We start from the raw sequence: 18,505 nt of genomic DNA, 5'->3' as shown, positions 1-18,505 counted from the left end.
ATGCCAGAAACGCGAGACCCATTCCCTTTTCCCAGATATGAAAATGATGATGATTTCAGAGGTCAGAAAAAGGACACGCAGGTATTGCAACAACATTGGCGTTGACATCATTGACTCGCACTTTGCAATGTTGCTCCTCAGACCTTATTTCGGATTTCTCAGTTTTCTGACATAATTGGAGCATTTTTACTAATTCCGTTAAAATAACCTCAGCATTTTATCAACTTGTGTTTTTGATTATAGCACGAAATATCTGTAAAATTTGCGCCACATTTCGTTTTATTTTGTCTGGAGATTCCCACATGATTACAGTCCATTGATACTTGCCTATTTATTAACTTCTGTAATGTGCAGCAGTGCACCGAATAAAAGAACATGACTTCACGCGGAAAATGCATGCAGAGGCCTGACATTTTTAATCAGTTTACGGGCTGGAAAACTGATAAACAACAGTTCATCGAACAGTTCCCGAGCATCAAAGTTGAACTCAGGATTTACATTTTAAGCAAACGCTTCCGCAGCTATTCCAGGATTTCAGCAAATATTTAGTGGGTGGCACTCTTGCTTATGAATCAAGACGTTCTGGATGTAAGGCCTGCTCCAGGATTTGTACACGAATGTCGATGTTAGTACTGTACAGCATTCCGTTGTCGTACTGAGGTAGTGTTGCCTCTTGGGTGAGACGATAAATGGTGGTCCCATCTGACTGCTTAGCTGGATGCAAAAGATTGCATGGCACTTTTTTTGAAGAAGAGCGGGGGATTTATCTGGGTGTTATTGCTAATATTTATTCCTCAATCCAAAACTAATTACCTCGTCATGATCAGCCTACTGTACAGGGAGTTATTTGGCTGCTTCATTTCCTACCTTACAACAGCAATTGCACTTAGAAAGTGCTTCATTCACTAATAGATGTGTTGAGATGTCTGACGTCTGCAAAACGTGTTATATAAATGTGAATCTTTCCTTTTTATTTCCAACAGTTTCAGCCATTTTAGGTCAGTTTGATGACAATAGTTTTTGCTGCGTTTCCGTACCAAGTATGAATTGGTGTTTCCTTTCAAAATTTGTTTTCTTATGTACCAATCCTGAAGATGCAAGAGAAAAATCTTCAACTTCATGTCTCCTTTTAAACTATATTCCTATGTTTGTTTGACATCACATTCTATTATTTTTCTTGGTTTTATTTTAAAAAATCTTGCCTTTCATTTAAGGACAGAGGTTGGCAATGGCTCCTTCATTTTGAACTGGGGACCTACATTTTAATTGAGACATGATAGCGTCATGTCAGAAAAATTCAAAGTTTTTTGTTGTGCCAACTAGTTGAATAAAGGGGAGCCACTCCACATCTAGTTGTGACTGCCTCTTCTTCTAAACTCCGATGAATATATGCCCAACTTGCTTGAACTTTGCCCATAACTGCTTCATTACAGTAATCAGTCAAGTGAACTTTCTGCTTTAAATACCAGTACATACTTGCTCAATTAAGCGGACCTAATTGTACACAATTTGCCAGATGTGGTCTCACCAATACTCAATGCAATTGTCACAAAACTTCCTCACCTTTATGTTACATTCTCCTTGCGACAAACAGCATTACCATTCCCCTTCCTGATCACTTATTGTAGCTGTATTCTAATCTTTTTGGGAATCAAGTGGAAAGGCAGCCAGCTCGCTCTGTACCACTGAATTTTGCAGTCTTTCACTATTTAAATAATATACCAATTTTAGACCTTGTCTAAGTTTTCTGGAGTTCTTTGAAGAGCTAGGAGACATTTCAGGAAAAGAACGAAACATAACATTAAAAATCATACAAATAAAGTCCTGCCATTATTTTAAACCTCTTATAAATAAATACAAACAAACACTTGAATCAGGGTCAGGCCATTCAGCCCCTCAAGCCTGCTCTGCCATTCAAGAAGATCTTGGTTGATCTGAATTTAACCTCAAATCTGCATTCCTACCTCTTCCTGATTACCAATCCACCCCTTTCTGAACAATCATCAATCTACCTCTGCCTCAATGTATTCAAGGAATGTATTTTAAATCTTATTGCAGTAATTTTATGTATTTAGTCAGAATGAATACAGTACAGGTGAATAAATCCCCAGGACCTGATCAGGTGTACCCTAGAACTCTGTGGGAAGCTAGAGAAGTTATTGCTGGGCCTCACTGAGATATTTGTACCATCGTTACTCATAGGTGAGGTGCCGGAAGACTGGAGGTTGGCTAATGTGGTACCACTGTTTAAGAAGTGTGGTAAGGACAAGCCAGGGAATTATAGACCAGTGAGCCTGACGTCAGTGGTGGGCAAGTTGTTGGAGGGAATCCTGAGGGACATGATGTGCATACATTTGGAAAGGCAAGGACTGATTAGGGATAGTCAACATGGCTTTGTGCGTGGGAAATCATGTCTCACAAACTTGATTGAGTTTTTTGAGGAAGTAACAAAGAGGATTGATGAGGACAGAATGGTGGATGTGATCTATATGGACTTCACTATGGCGTTTGACATGGGAGACTGATTATCAAGGTGAGATCTCATGGAATACAGGGAGAACTAACCATTTTGGATACAGAACTGGCTGAAAGGTAGAAGACATAGATTGGTGATGGAGGGTTGTTTTTCAGACTGGAGGCCTGTGACCAGTGGAGTGCCACAAGAATCAGTGCTGGGTCCTCTACTTTTTGTCATTTACATAAATGATTTGGATGCAAGCATAAGTAGTACAGTTAGTAAGTTTGCAGAAGACACCGAAATTGGAGGTGTAGTGGACAGCGAAGAGGGTTACCTCAGACTACAACAGGATCTTGATCAGATGTGCCAATGGGGTGAAAAGTGACAAATGGAGTTTAATTGAGATAAATACGAGGTGCTGCATTTTGGGAAAGCAAATCTTAGCAGGACTTATACACTTAATGGTAAGGTCCTAGGGAGTGTTACTGAACAAAGAGACCTTGGAGTGCAGGTTCATAGCTCCTTGAAAGTGGAGTCGCAGGTAGATAGAATAGTGAAGGCGGCGTTTGATATGTTTTCATTTATAGGTCAGAGTATTGAGTACAGGAGTTGGGAGGTCATCTTGCAGCTGTACAGGACATTGGTTAGGCCACTGTTGGCATATTGCGTGCAATTCTGGTCTCCTACCTATCAGAAAGATGTTGTGAAACTTGAAAGCATTCAGAAAAGATGTTGCCAGGGTTGGAGGATTTGAGCTATAGGGCCAGGCTGAACAGGCTGGGGCTGTTTTCCCTGGAGTGTCGGAGGTTGAGGGGTGACCTTATAGAATTACAAAATTATGAGGGGCATGGATAGGGTAAATAGGCAAACACTTTTCCCTGAGGTCAGGGAGTCCAGAACTGGAGGACATAGGTTTAGGATGAGAGGGGAAACATATAAAATAGATCTGTGGGGCAACCTTTTCACACAGAGGGTGGTACGTGTATGGAATGAGCTGCCAGAGGAAGTGGTGGAGGCTGGTACAATTGCAACATTTAAAAGGCATTTGGATGGGTATATGACTAGGAAGGGTTTGGAGGGATATGGGCTGGGTGCTGGCAGGTGGGACTAGATTGGGTTGGGATATCCGGTTGGCATGGAGGTCTGTTTCTTTGCTGTACATCTCTATGACTCTATGACCTACCCTATCTAATCAATTCAGTTTGAACTGTTCATGGATGAGTTTGGTATGTATTTTAAAATATGCATGCAGTTTATTTAGTGTGAAAGTATTCTGCCAGCTATAGTCCATCATGCTGGACAAGTATAAATGTATAATTAGATTTACTGATGAAAATACAATCATCTTAATTCATTTCAATTTTTCTCATAATTTAGGTTAATTAAAAGACGTCTGGCTAAGAATTGGTTAAATTGCCAAAAGTCATGTTACTTGTAAAACTTAGATTTTGCTGGAGGCATTTTATTTGACAGGGGGCATTTAATCCAGCAAACTGATCTGGTTTCAAATCCGTTTCTAATTCTGAAAGGAAAGTGCATCCAACCACCTCAAAAAAAACCCTATAGTTCCTAAATCAGCAAACATATTAAAGGGTAATGTTCTGATCTTCTTTTGCTTTTGCGTTCTCATTTTAATGCAGGTTCCTCAGTATCTCAAACCAACTCATTTAGCACAACAGCAAGATCCATGGAATCGACTCAGTGCAGCAGTGACCGTGGCAAGTGCAAACAAAGGAATTTTTCTCTATAATCCCAAGGTATAAGATTATAGAATACATTAACTATACAGTAATACAACATGACAGCCATGTAGCATGATATTGTGAGAACATGCATTAATAATCCAGAGTTATAGACTAATGTTCTGCGGGGGTGGGTTCAGATGGCAGAGATTGAAATTTGAATTCAACAAAGTCTGGAATTAAAAGCTGATCTACGGAAACCATGTAATCATTGTTGTAAAAACCAATCTGGTTTATTAGTGCCATTAGCACATATTATTCCTTTCGGTAAAGAAAACAGCCATCCTTCTCTGATCAGGCCTATGTGTGACTCCAGACTCACAATAATGTATGTGACTCTTAATCATCCTTGAAATGGTCAACTGAGATTATTAATTGAAGAGCAACTAGGGATGGGCAACAAATGCTGGTCTTGCCAACAATACCAACATCCCATACGAGATTTAAAAAAACACAGGTGATTCTCTATTTGTCAGTGACTTGCTGCCATTTGTAAAGTTAATCTCATCTGGAAGATTGCTCACTACACCAATTTGAATTCAGTCCATTGAAAGTCATCCACTCAGTATCCTGTAATGTAAGGGAACAGTCTTGTCCTATTTAATAAAACACCTCAACATCTTGAATATTTTGGTGACCAAACTACAAATAAGAATAAGTAATAAACACTGGACTAGCCAATGCCACACGCATCCCATGAACAAATTAAAGTATATATCTTTGAGTGCCATGGTGGTGCTAGCTGTCTATCCAAGCCACTGTGGCCAAGAGATAGACATCTCTCCGGGTTTTGACAGTCACTTGGATACCATTTGTTTTCCTGAAAATCAGCACCTTGCAGAGTTGCTACTTGATACCAGATATGGATTTCCAGAATAATGCTGTATCTCATGTGGTGAGGACTCCAAAAGCTTAGGCAGACAGTGTACTGCACTGTTGCCTCCTCTAACTTGGAGTTCTGTAGAATCTTATAACTGAGAATCCTAAGTCAGGAATGCAGTGCCAGAATAGATCCCAGCTTAACAAACTGGACTTGGGAATTATTCTGCTGGAGGTTTAGATTTTCATTTTGTGAGGCTTCATAAGGCATGGGATTTATATGGATGGGTGAAAATAACAGTCAAGGTCAGCAGTCCTACAAATAGTTTGGACGAGCCTCAGGGATTGCCAAGTGCCCAGATGTATTCCTGGTTGCCCATTAAATTTGTAGATATATTACTGATTGTTTTATACTTTTCGGCTTAAAATTTGAATCAAATGAAACCAATTTCTCTGGATCCTTCTGATCTGTATCGCTATTATGAGAAAATGCAACTTTACCATATTGGCAATCATGCAATGTCTTTTTGGTTGAATATCTTACCCTTAAAAGATCTTAATGCCTGCCAAGTAGAAAATCATGTTAACACTTCAGAGAACTGAACATTCTTCTGTTATTGGGTTTCTGATTGAATATCAGGGAGAAATATCTTCCAATTGCCCATTCACATGCGCACAAGTGAGCAGAGGACAGTCGAGATGAGGTGAGAGCGACTACCTTTGACATAAGGCCGCATGTGACCAGGTGTGCCATCAAGGGGCCCTGTCAGAATTAGAATCAGAGAGAAATCTTTCCACTGTTTCGAGTCATACCTAGTGTAAAGGGGGTAAATGTAGGGGTATGGGTGGGTTACGCTTCGGCGGGTCGGTGTGGACTTGTTGGGCCGAAGGGCCTGTTTCCACACTGTAAGTAATCTAATCTAATCTAAAGGCTGCATTTGTTGGAGATCGGTCATCAGAAGTCCAGGTCACCCTTGCAGGAGTTTGTCAGGGTAGTGCACTATGTCTAATCATCTTCAGTTACTTCATCAGTGGCCTTCCACCAGTCCTAAGTTTAGAAGTGGAAATGTTTGGTAATGATGTATAATGTTCTGTACCATTGATGACTCCTCAGATATTGAAGCAGTTTACGGTCAAATTCAGAAATATCTGGACGAAAGCTAGGCTAGATTCATAGCTGTCAAGTAACATTTGTGCTACACAAGTGCCAGGAAATGACCTTCTACAACAAGAAAGAATCTAACCATTGTCACTTAACATTCAGTGGTATTACCATTTTTGAATCCCTGACTATGAACGTCCTAGAGATTACCATTGCCCAGAAACTTAACCGAGCAAGAGGAGGTCAAAGGTTAGGCATCAGGAGCGATTAAATCACCTCCTGACTCCCCAAAGCCTATTCACCATCTACAAGACACAAGTCAGGAGTGTGATTGAATACTCCCTACTTGATGGATGAATGCAGCTCCAACAATAGTCAAGTAACTTGACTTCATCCAAGACAAAGACGTCTGTCTGATTAGTATCATGTCCCCAAATATGTGCCTATGGGTATGTTCGCTGAGCTGGGATTTGCAGATGTTTTGTCCCCTGTCTAGGTGACATTTTCAATGCTTTGTAGCCTCCTGTGAAGCACTGTTGTACTGTGTCTTTCTTCTGGAATTTATTTGGTTCTGTTCCTGCTGCTTCCAGTTGCCGGTTCTGGTAGCTCATTGTAGCAGCCGGAATATTGGGTCTAGATCAATGTGACCTACCACAACAAACTAATGGAACTGACAACTGGAATCAGCAGGAATGGAACCAAATAAATTCCAGAAAACATAGTATAGCAGCACATCACAAGAGGCTCCAAAACACTGAAGATGTCACCTACTCAGGGGATGAAACATCTGCAAATCAACTTCCCAGCGTGGCAAATATGCCCACAGCCACATATTTGGGATATGGATATCATCAAACAGACGTCTTTGTCATGGATGAAGTCAAGTTGCTTGACTATTGTTGGAGCTGCAAAACACTGAAGATGTTACCTAGACAGGGGACAAAATATCTGCAAATCAACTTCCCAGCTCAGCGAGCATACTCATAACCACAGCAACTGACACCTGGGCTACAAATCTCTACACAAACCTTGAACACCCAAACATGTATTCTATACAGCACTGATACACAGCAGCAGCAATGTGTACCATCTACAAGATGTGCTCTAAACATTCAAAAGCCTGTAAGATAGCGTCTTCCAAACTCATGATCACTAATTGGAAGGACATGCATAGCAAATAATGGTAACACCACCATCTGCAAGTTCCTCTCTAAGTCACTTATCTATCGCTATTCCTTCACAATTTGTTGGTCAAAATCCTGGAACTCTGTAACGGTACTATGCATATACTTACTGTAAATGGACTGCAGCAGTTCAGGAAGGCTGCTTGCCACCATCTGTTCAAGGACAACTAGGGATGAGCAATGAATGCTGCCAGATCCTCTGAATATATAAACAAAATGAAGTCTGCTTGACCAAAACTGAAAACTCTCCTGTATTTGTAAATTTAAAACATTTAAATCAGCTCATGTATCTGAGAGGCTGGCAGCTTAAGGCCTTGTACCTGGTACAGAGAGAGAAGTCTGATGGCTGCAGTAGTGGCAACAATTATAATAGATTAGCCATCTGCTGTTTACTGTTTAATGGATGTCTACCCAGTATAAAGAAAGAAAAGGCATGCCAGAGCTGAAATCATATTACTCCCACATCCTTTTCAAATTAGCTTAATGCTTGCATGTTATAGTTGCAATCTGGCATGCTGGAAGCAACAGAAGTCTTGAGATAATGCATGAGGACAGGGTCTTGACACAATAAGATTTTAATCATTTTATTCTCTGCTTTGTTTGAAGAGAATAAATGGTACTTGCAGTCAGTTAAGATAACCCCCTGAATATCTCCAAATAATTATGAAGCAGAATAATAGGGTAATTAGACTAATGAGGCAGAAAATGCCTTCTGAAACAAAATTGAAGTAAAAGCTTTTCTTAAAAAAAACTCAACACTTCTAAAGTTTGTAGTCAAGCTACTGATTTAATTTGTGTGTTTATTGTTCTAAAAGGCACCGAAAGACAGTCTGGATCTCCATCTTAGTTCTGTTTATAATCATTCAGGGGATTTTTTGAAACATAAGAATGAGGTACTTCTGCAAAAAATAACCTGTGATCCTCAGAGGTGAGTACAATTTACATTAGTTTATAATTCAAACATTAACCAAAAGAAACAAAAATTTTAATTGCAACACAGGGATTTGTAATCAGGTTAACAATGGTATTAGATTAACTCTTTCACTTTTGTATCTATTATTCCAGGAAAAATAGAATTTGCAACACTTTATGAAGGTCCTTATATAAATCTTGAAAGTCAGTGCCACTTTGCCAAGTTGCTGCATAAACAAAACTGTTCTTCACAATAATGAATGTAAAGATTAATCTGGTTAATTTGCACTGCAAACTAACCAAAAGAAATACATAGATTAACCTCAGAATCACCGTTATGGTGCAAAGACAGTTCATTTGGCTTGTCATGTCTACACTGGTTCTCTGATTTTGATTTATTGCCATTCTCCTGTCATTCCCATAAATCTGCACACTTTTTATTTTAAATAAATATCAAATTTTGTTTCAAATTCCTCAGTTGAACTCTCCTAACCATGCTTCCAGGCAATGTATTCTATCTCCGAAGAACTCACCATGTGAAAATGTTTTCTTGCACCTTACACTTACTTCTTTTGCAAATCACCTTAAATCTACGTCCCCGGGGTCTCAATTCTCTGAAGGGCAGGAACAGTTTCTCCCCATCTGCTCTGTCCAGGCTGTTATACACTAGAAGATGAATGATTTTGAACAGAGTCCAAGGCCATTTTATTGAAAGCTGTACTTCAATTAACCACACTCTACTGATCACTATCTATTCACAAAAGTGCCATATCAATTGCCTAACTGAAAGTTTTTTTTTAACTACTTTTTACTGCTTGTATGATCTTTTAGCTTCCCAAGCTAAATGCCAACATATAACTCCTTTCCCCACAAGAAAATTTATAATCCCTCCTGTGCATACTAACCCAACACAGAGACTTGCTCAAGAAACATTCACAAAATCAATAAATTTCATGTTCCTGGATCTACCAATGGTGGGAATTTCAAAACACTGTGTGTTTTTAAAAATTGTTTTCAAACCTTTGTTCACCTGAACAATATCTTTCACTTTCGGATTTTTCACAGTTGTACTTAACTCTCATATTTTAAAACTGGTATCATCATTCCTCTATTTCAGGTTTGGAAGTAATTGATTTTTTTTTTGAGGCCCTACTTTGATGAATAGCCATGGGACTGATATTTTCCAAATAAGATTGCTGATGCAAAGTGATATTTTATCCATTTGGCCTGATTTCAATCCAATGAATTTAAAAGCTTGACTTCCAGTTTTGAATTCTGTTTTACATTCATTTATGACAACATTTTCAAACTCACTGTTTCCACTCCAGAAAAAAACATCCATGTACATCATATGGATGCCTGAAAGATGCCTCTCATGGTGTCAGTACAATTTGGCATAGTCTACTTTTAACTAAGGGTAGCCTAACATTAATATGATAGACTTTACTGAGAAGTACTAAACTCTTGCTGCATCTTATAGGCCACATCCACATCCTCTATCTTGCCTTCTGTTTGTTTCTGGACTAGTTCTGTTTGACTTTCCTCTCCTATTAGTAAGATGCCTTTCAATGGTTTGTGATCTTTTTCAAGGGGTATATTTACTCCCAGACCCACTGTTTGAGCCTATCTTGCATTTTCTTGTCTTTAATCTTCACGCTACCAAACAATGGACCAAACCTCCTGCCCTTCGTCCTCTGTATTCATCCAGTTTTTATATTTTCCAGTGGCCTTCCTTGCTCTACTTAACAGTCACATTTATCCTTTGGCTAGCCCCTTCTGGTAAACATTTGACTCTGGTACCCTCTTTTGGCAATTGCCTTTTGGGACCAATGGCCTCATTCTCATTATTGGAACTGATCAGTCCATCTTCAGACAGTTGCCAATTGTGGCAGCTTGATCCTCATAGCTGTACAACATTTCGGTACGAGAGGTACCTGGCTCCTCGTTATTTTCTAAAACTCCTTCAGAAACTGAACATTTGTAATTCATACCAACCAGCCTTGAAGAGTGTAACCAAACAGTCTGGTCCCATGCAATATAACTGTTATGTTATTCCATTTGTACTAATAGCCTTCTTCAAGCCTTCATATCCTTTAACCTCACTCTGTCAGAATAAAGCATATCTTCCAGACTGAAATGAATTTTCAATTACCTATAATCTCAAGACACAATGAGTTCTTTCTGACACTTAAACTTCAGTGAAAGTCTTTCTGCTTGCCTGCAAATGCATTCAAATGCTCTGGTAAATTGGACCAGTCCAGGGCTGGTCACTTATTACCAATGGAGGTTTAGCATTCTATCACAAACTAACAATATGCATTGTATTCCTTCAGACACCTGCAGCTAACTCTTAATTTCGAACAACACTCAAGCAGATGAGAATTTATAGCTTTACTAATCTTCCAAAATTTTGTGCATCATTTTCTCTATTACTGCATGGTTCCTTTCATGTACTCAATGCTAAAAGGGCTATCTGCTGCCACTGTCATAACTATTATCTTCCTAATTACACTCCCATTATCAGTGAGAATTTAGCTGCTGGTCTAAATCTGGTCACTGTGCACTGTTTCTCCCCCCTTTCATAATTATTTTGTTATCTTTACTATGTATTACTGTTGACGGACAAAACCTGGTTGGCAAATTTGCAAAAATAAAGGACAATGAGAGGATCTAGTAGAACTACTTAGAAAGTAAAAGGTAACCTGTAGAGATGCACCTGGATATATTAAATTAGCAAGGCATGATATGGGTATAGGACAGTAAATAAAGCAGCATTCTTATTGAATGACCCCAGAGAAACAAGTGCAAATGGAATTAGAGATTCAATGCATACTGTGAAAGCACATGATTGAACCTATTCAAAGCACTAGTAAAAACCCTGCAAGGAACCAAGTCTCAGTTCCGTTCATGCGCAAGCTATTTGGCTTACACTAATACTATCTTCCTCAGAGCCAGTCCCAGTGTGACAGAAATCTGAAGACCTTTCTTTTGCACCTTCTTTCAAACCACACATTCATCTATTGTATCTTATTTTTGTACTCACTTGGAGTAACCTGAAGATTACTACTTTAGAGGTTTATCTTGTTAATTTTATACCTAAATCTCTAAATTCTGATTGCAGGACCACATCTCCCATGCAATCTCAGTCATTAATAGCAATGTGGACCATGAAATATCTCCTCAGAGACTGGCATCCCGTCACCTTTATTTGCATGTGGAGAGTCATTGGCACTGATCCAGCTCCCTCAGAGCCAGCTGTCAGAATGAACAGAATGTTCAACACTCCTGTTAATATCTATCAGCCAGAGCTCCCTGACTGGACCAGATTAACAGCCCCAATCAGGGATCTCATATACTATGAAGTGCACTTAAGTGACTTCATCACAATCAATACGGAACACATCTTCTGGCTGTTTGCTCTCCCCAAAAAGAAAATTGGACAGCCATTTTGTGATATTTTTTAACTCTTAAGACCAGAGCAACATGCCATTATAGAGTCACATTGATGGTCCATGTAATGCCTGGCTATTCCACTAACTAAATAATCCCTAATTAGTGCTTCACTTCAACATTTCTTTCTTCCCTCTTGAACTGTTGGGGCATTTGCAACATCATGGGCTTTGCTCGTGTTCCACTCTTCCCAGGAACTGTTGCTATCCCCAGCATCTAGAAGAAAAAAAATGTTTAATAAGCAGGAACCATGGACACTCCTGAAAGGACCTGCTTTTAGCTATATCAAATGGTGAATGGGAGAGTGAGGCTAGCATCAGAGGGGTGTGATACATAGTTAATGAAGCACATAAAATACTGGAAAAACTTGGTAAACGTTAGTGAGAGACACACTCAATGAAACTCAACAAAAATAGTGGATAAATAAATTTCTGGTAAGATTCAGGCCAGATTTGCCAGACCCTGTGAGAAAAGTTACCCAAATGAACAAAGCTAACTTTTCATTGCAATAACTCATTGCAATTATTGCACAATAAACCAATCTTCAAGATCAATATCAACAACAAATTGTCCAAAATGTACATTATATTTTGGCTCAATGCTAATTTGTTTGAGGGAGATTTCATCCCAAGACAGTAGAACCACACACACATTGTGATTCTGATGTAAACATTGATAGCAATATAGACAAAAATATCTTCAGCACCATATTATTATCGAACCTGAACTCATATATGTTTTGCAAGGTCATTTTAAATCCATTTTTAAAGTTTTACCACACAGGGCAGCCTGCACTTTTCTTCTTTCTATGTTTTAACTTCCTCAATCTATGTTTACCACATTTTCCTTTTTCCCACTTTGTTTTAGTTTGTACCTATACCAAAAATATTCACATAGATGTTTGCAAATAAAAAGAAGACAAGTATCATTGTGCACCCATTACTAAAGGATACAATTGAAATATCGAACTTTAAATATTTTCAATGCAGGAGGACATCACATGGCCCACTATTCCCATGTTGGCCCTTAGAAAACAGCAATCATGCTTAGTACCATATACTCACTTTTTGTTTCTCTATCCAGTACCCTTCTAAAATTACCTGTGCAGTCAGCTTTCACCATCTTTTATGTTGATAATTTTAGATCTCAGCAACTCTAAGCAAACAAAAAAGTGTTTTTTGGGGTGGTATGGTGGCTTAGTGGTTAGCACTGCTGCTTCACAGCACCAGGGACCCAGGTTCGATTCTAGCCTTGGGTGACAGTCTGTGTGGAGTTTGCACATTCTCTCCATGTCTACGTGGGTTTCCTATGGGTGCTCTGGATTCCTCCCACAATCCAAAGATGTGCTGGTCAGCTGAATTGGCCATGTCAAATTGTCCCTATGTTAGGTGCATTAGTCAGAGGGAAATAGGTCTGGGTGAGTTACTCTTCGGAGGCTTGGTGTGGACTTGTTGGGCCGAAGGGCCTGTTTCCACACTGTAGGGAATCCAATCATCATCTCCCCACAGATGTTTTTACTAATGATTTTGAAACAATACCCTTGACATTGACCTGTTCACCAATAATATTTCTCCACCTATACCAAAGCCTCTCATGATCTTGAAAACATTAATTGGCCATTTTATAACCTTGGTTAAAGTGAGGACTGCAGATGTTGCAGAGTCACAGTCAGAAAGTGTGGTGTTGGAAGAGCACAGCAGGTCAGGCAGTATCCGAGAAGCAGATGAGTTGACGCTATGTGCATTCCTGATTAAGGGCTTATGCCCAAAATGTCAACTCTCCTGCTCCTTGGATGCTGCCTGACCTGCTGTGCTTTTCCAGTGTCCCACTTTTCGGTCCATTTTATAACCTTGCAAATTCTGGAGAGAACAGTCCAATCTTTACAATCCCTGCTTATAACAGAAATGTTTAATTCCTGGTAACAATCTGGTAGACCTATTCCACACCATTGTAATAGCCTTAACTGGAAAACTGTGGAGAATATGGCAATTTTAGGTTGTATTAATAGAAGCATTCAGAATAAATTATACTATAATATTCTGTTATTTTATAGGCTGCAGGTTTGACTGCACTGAAGTCCTGTACAGCTTTGTTTCCCTTATATGGTTAATGATGTTCTAGCCTTGGAAAAGGCCTAGAGGAGATCTATAGCAATCCTTAATACTTTTGCCTACTTAGAAATGCTTAAGGAGCTGGTTGTCCAAACTTCTTGGACAGATGTGACTTGATAAAGATCTATCAAATAATTAAAGAGTTGGTTAGGGTGACAATGAATACACTCTTGTGGTTTAAGATATTGGTGAGAAGAGGAGGAGATAAATTTAAACAAAGCAAGAGTGTAATAGACTGGATATTATGCAATCTGTTTCCAGGGAGTCATGAGACTTTGGAATACACTATTGGCTGGAGTAGTGTTGCTGACTCTAGAAATGCTCCAACTAATCAAAAATATTTAAGGTGTTGATAAATAACCTATGTGAACATATAACTTAATTACTTGCTGCATTTTCTAAATTATTTACAGGGGGTGTTGGCTTGGCATGGATGACCAACTTCCAGAAGATATTTTTCGTCGGAAAATGGCAAAGGATTCAGTGCAGAAAGATATTTGTGGCTGCGCACCTGAGGAGCCAGACACCAGAGCTAACTATTTATGTGAAAGACCTCCACCGAAACAATGGATGTCACCAGAAAAATTACCCATTCATAGCATTCGTGGAACAATAAGTAAGAAATCAGTTCTGCAATGCACAATCAGACTTTAATTAAAATAAATATGCATGCACTTTTTGCTGCAATGTGTACAACCTGCAAGTTTAACTGCTAGTGTTGGACTTCATTGTGCCTGGAATTTCCAACAAACCCCATACCCTCTCCCCAACCTTTAATACTTAGTTATTTGAAATGGAACAAGAAATTGGATGCATATCGAATTTCAGTATGCAAAGGTTGATTTCATTTTGATTGGGCGGGAGGGGGTGGAATAAATCAAATGAGCGTTGTCATGTACTCTGCATATATAAAGTGGTATTAACAAATATCAAGAAATGGTACATTTCTATGTGATGCTTCGTTATTTTGGGCCTTTTATGTAAAGCTTTTTAATATTGCCTACCTAGTAAGAAGCATTTCTAAGTACCTAAAGCAAGAGGAAGTGACAATAACTCTAAATTTTAACATTTAATTTTATTAAGTAAACCTAAGATAATCCAATATTATCTTATGCCATCCTACATCAAATTATGGGATTATTAGAGACTTTAATTTGTAGCCATTGGCATTAGTGCAAGAAAGTTTGGACTGAACTCAGAATGGAAGCTGTGGGTTTAACCCTGACCCTTTGGTGGAAACCAGATGCACAGATATATTCATCAATTAGACATTACCTCCAAATGTCACACTTCTTTTTCACAACTTTTCATTTCACTGTGTTCTTCTAAGGGGAGTGAAAGGACACCCAAGTTGTATCAGGTGGCCTTTTATTTAAAGATGTGGATTGAGCATTGAGGCTAACCAGTGAGGATAAGACAGCTCCCCCCCCCCCCCCCAACCATGTTGTGGCATTTTAGTATTAACTGTGAAGTTTTGTCACTGTCTTGTTCTGGGAACCTACCTCAATGCTGGGATTATTCCTTTACTAGGAGCTTCATGGGATTTATGCATTCGAATCCCGTCCACCAGCCTCTTGTTGCTTCTCCTAATTTTAGGAGAGTAACTGCTCATGTGCATACAGATCCAGTCTCACTGCTGAGGTCTGGATAACTTAGCACCTTGCCTCAGTTTTGCCTTGACTCATTTCTACTCTACTCTTCCAACAAGCTTCTTTACTGCACCAGCTAGTAAACATGTCTAGCAAGTTAATGTACCAAAGGATAGAAGATTAACCATAATCTTCTTCATGTTAGAGCAAATGGCCTACTCCTGCTCCTATGTTCACCAAAAACTTGTTGGATGCCTCATTTTTGTTTCATTTCCAGTGAAGTTATGGCAATGCGGCAACAAGGGATCCAAAGAATACAAAAGCTTTCCTTATTGTATTACTGAATAACATATGCTAGGTAGCTCTGACTTTCATTGCTGCTCAAAACTAAAGCCAGAATGGAATATGATTCTGCCATTCACTGCTGAGACTCACACTTATGTCCAAGAGATGAACACTACTGAGCCTTTAGAGTCATGACCTTCAAAAGAGAACAGAAAAAAAATGGTTTGGGAAAGATACTGTGTTCTTTACACTGAATGTTACAAATTTTGTTTACTTCTCTTCACAGGAAGCCAACACACAGCTGCTACCAACCGAGGATATTCTAGAAAATTTGATGGTGGCTTCTATATGAACTAAATTGGTCGACATTTCTCCATTAAGATTCTGATTGACTCTGTTTTCCATCTTCAACAAGACCCTGAGAGATAAGGAAGACGCAGTACTAATATTGTGAAGTTGCATCTGAAATAAGGTCTTTTCAAGATAAGAGAATTAAATAATTGAATAAGAAAGCTCAAACAGTTGTGTTGTATAATCTTTACCTTAATGTGTTTGAGGATGCAATTCAAAGCATAGTTTTGGTTCACAATGGGGACAAATAATACAGATGTAATATCGGACATAACTATCTTCACAGGTTTCAACCATGGCATCACTCCTGTTGCATTTCCCCATGCTCTTTAATTCTTCATATAAAACACACATCAACTGCAGAGTGCACCTATTTGCATATGTTACCAACAGGCAAATTCTGTGTTTCATTGTTTTTGCTTATAGAGAAATTAAAATCTATGGCTATATAATTGAAGAGGTTTTGAACTTTAAGAGTTCCCAATCCATATTCAGGGTTAGCACTTCACAGAGGTAGTTATGACAATCTCTCTCTCTCTCTGTATGATGTCATAATGGCACTGGAAAAGGAGAAAATGATTTAGGCTAAAGTCAGGTAATATTTAAGAGGAAACTTAGCCATCCACAAATTAGCTCCATCCCAACAAGCAGCGCAGCTCATAGGAATGTTAGTGATATAATGCCTAGAAGAATAGTATGCTTCACCAAAGAAGCGACAGGGCTGCCTTTGACCTACTGCAAGTGGATCTGCAGTTTTGCTCATTTGTTTGCTATGCACTCTTTGTGGTTATCGACACCATCATCTTTTGCAGATCAGGAACAGTGGTGATCTTTGGAATATCAGCTAGGGTTATAGAAGAGATATGCTTTCGTCACCTGGCTAAATCTGAAAGGACAGATGGGGAATTCATCATCTTCGGCATCACAGCAAGAAAGGGCATTCAGTTTCTTGAAGTGGTTGGCTTTCTAAAACCCAAATTACAAATTATGAAGCTAAATTTAATTTGCATTGGTCCACAGAAAATCTCAATCTCAGCAGGAAAATATTTCAGTTCCTTAATATGCAATTACAGAGGATTCAGTATGTCGGCATCTAATGTGATGAAAGCTAGAAAAATAGTTTTATTTTTGGAGACTTATTCCTTTCTGATCATATCAAGGAAGAACACCAGGTAAAGATAAAGTTTATTGATGATGTAATGCAAGGTCAAAAGGTCAAAACTGCAGAATAGCAATACTCATTCAAAAAAATCTGATTATCAGAGGCACATTTTCAGACCTGTACAAATCAGATGCACTCTGTATTATGGATCTGGATTTTATGGACTGCTGATCCCAGCACCCCACTTGTCATAGTGGGTGAAGACTGGTAAACCACCATGATGACCACCTCAGAGCACTTTGACACTCAGGTTAATGTTAACTTCTCAAGGCAGGATGTCCAAACTTTTTGTGTAAGACTTCACATTTCAATTCTTTTTCACTCAAGCAGCCAGAGCAAATTTCAGAAATATAATGTTTGGCATAATATTAACAATAAAATTCAAAGAAAAGGTATGAAGAAAACAAACTTGTTGAGCAAAACCAAATATCAAGGCAATTAATTGACAGTTTTTTAAAAAATGATAAAAGATGACAATTAAAAAGTAATAAACAACAAAGTTATTTAAGAAAATATTTTTTGGCTTTTTGCTTAAGAAGAACTGGAAAAAGACAGACTAGGCCGTAAATCCTGGATGGCACGGTGGGTCAGTGGTTGGCACTGCTGCCTCATAGCACAAGGAATGTGCATTCAATTCCAGCCTCGGGTTACTGTGCGGAGTTTGCACATCCTCCCTATGTCTACATGGTTTCCTCTGGGTGCTCCCGTCTCCTCCCACAATTCAAAGATGTGCAGGCCAGGTGAATTGGCTGTGCTAAATCCACAGTGTTCAGGGATGTGTAGGTTGGGTGCATTAGTCAGGAGTTAAAATGTAAGGATATGGGTCTGGGTGGGTTGCTCTTTGGAGGATCGGTGTGGACTTATTAGGCCAAACGGCCTGTTTTCATTCTGTAGGGATTCTATGAAAAGGGAACGAGGTTGAATTACGGAGTTTGGTTTAATATTCTATTCAAAGTTTGTGAGAAGATTTGTAGCTCAGGTGCTCGTTGTTGTGGTTCTGTTTGCCGAGCTGGGAACCTCTGGTTACCTCTGGTGGTGAACATTGCAAGCTGGCCTTTGGCAGAATATACCCAAAACTGGGGTTTTGAAGGAGGTGGCCTTTCAGCTAGGGATTTGCCCTCCTGATGAAGTATGTGGATAGGTTTTTGGGAATGAAGGAAGGTGGGGAGGTTATTTGCATATGTCTGGCTCACTCCCAATCTCAGGATTCACTCACATTTGCTACTGCTCACTCATTCACTAACACAGCTGGATGTGACCATAAAATCCAGCATGTGACCAAAGTTGTGTGTGAAATTGGATGTAAAAGACATGGGTTTTCCCACTGGTTAAAAATCTGG

General features: G+C 39.1%; 1 protein-coding gene across 1 annotated transcript; it reads left to right on the top strand.

Moving 5' to 3' along the window:
* On the top strand, window positions 1–16,009 carry cfap276 (cilia and flagella associated protein 276). The gene is made up of 5 exons (XM_060845020.1): window positions 1–81; window positions 4,099–4,215; window positions 8,121–8,233; window positions 14,192–14,394; window positions 15,939–16,009. Exons 1-5 carry the CDS (start codon window positions 1–3, stop codon window positions 16,007–16,009), a joined length of 585 nt encoding a protein of 194 aa, XP_060701003.1.
* The last annotated feature ends 2,496 nt before the right edge of the window (window positions 16,010–18,505 follow it).

This window comes from Hemiscyllium ocellatum, chromosome 26 (genome assembly GCF_020745735.1).
Source record: "Hemiscyllium ocellatum isolate sHemOce1 chromosome 26, sHemOce1.pat.X.cur, whole genome shotgun sequence".
NCBI classification, from domain to species: Eukaryota; Metazoa; Chordata; class Chondrichthyes; order Orectolobiformes; family Hemiscylliidae; genus Hemiscyllium; species Hemiscyllium ocellatum.
This window is presented reverse-complemented; position numbering and strand designations above follow the sequence as displayed.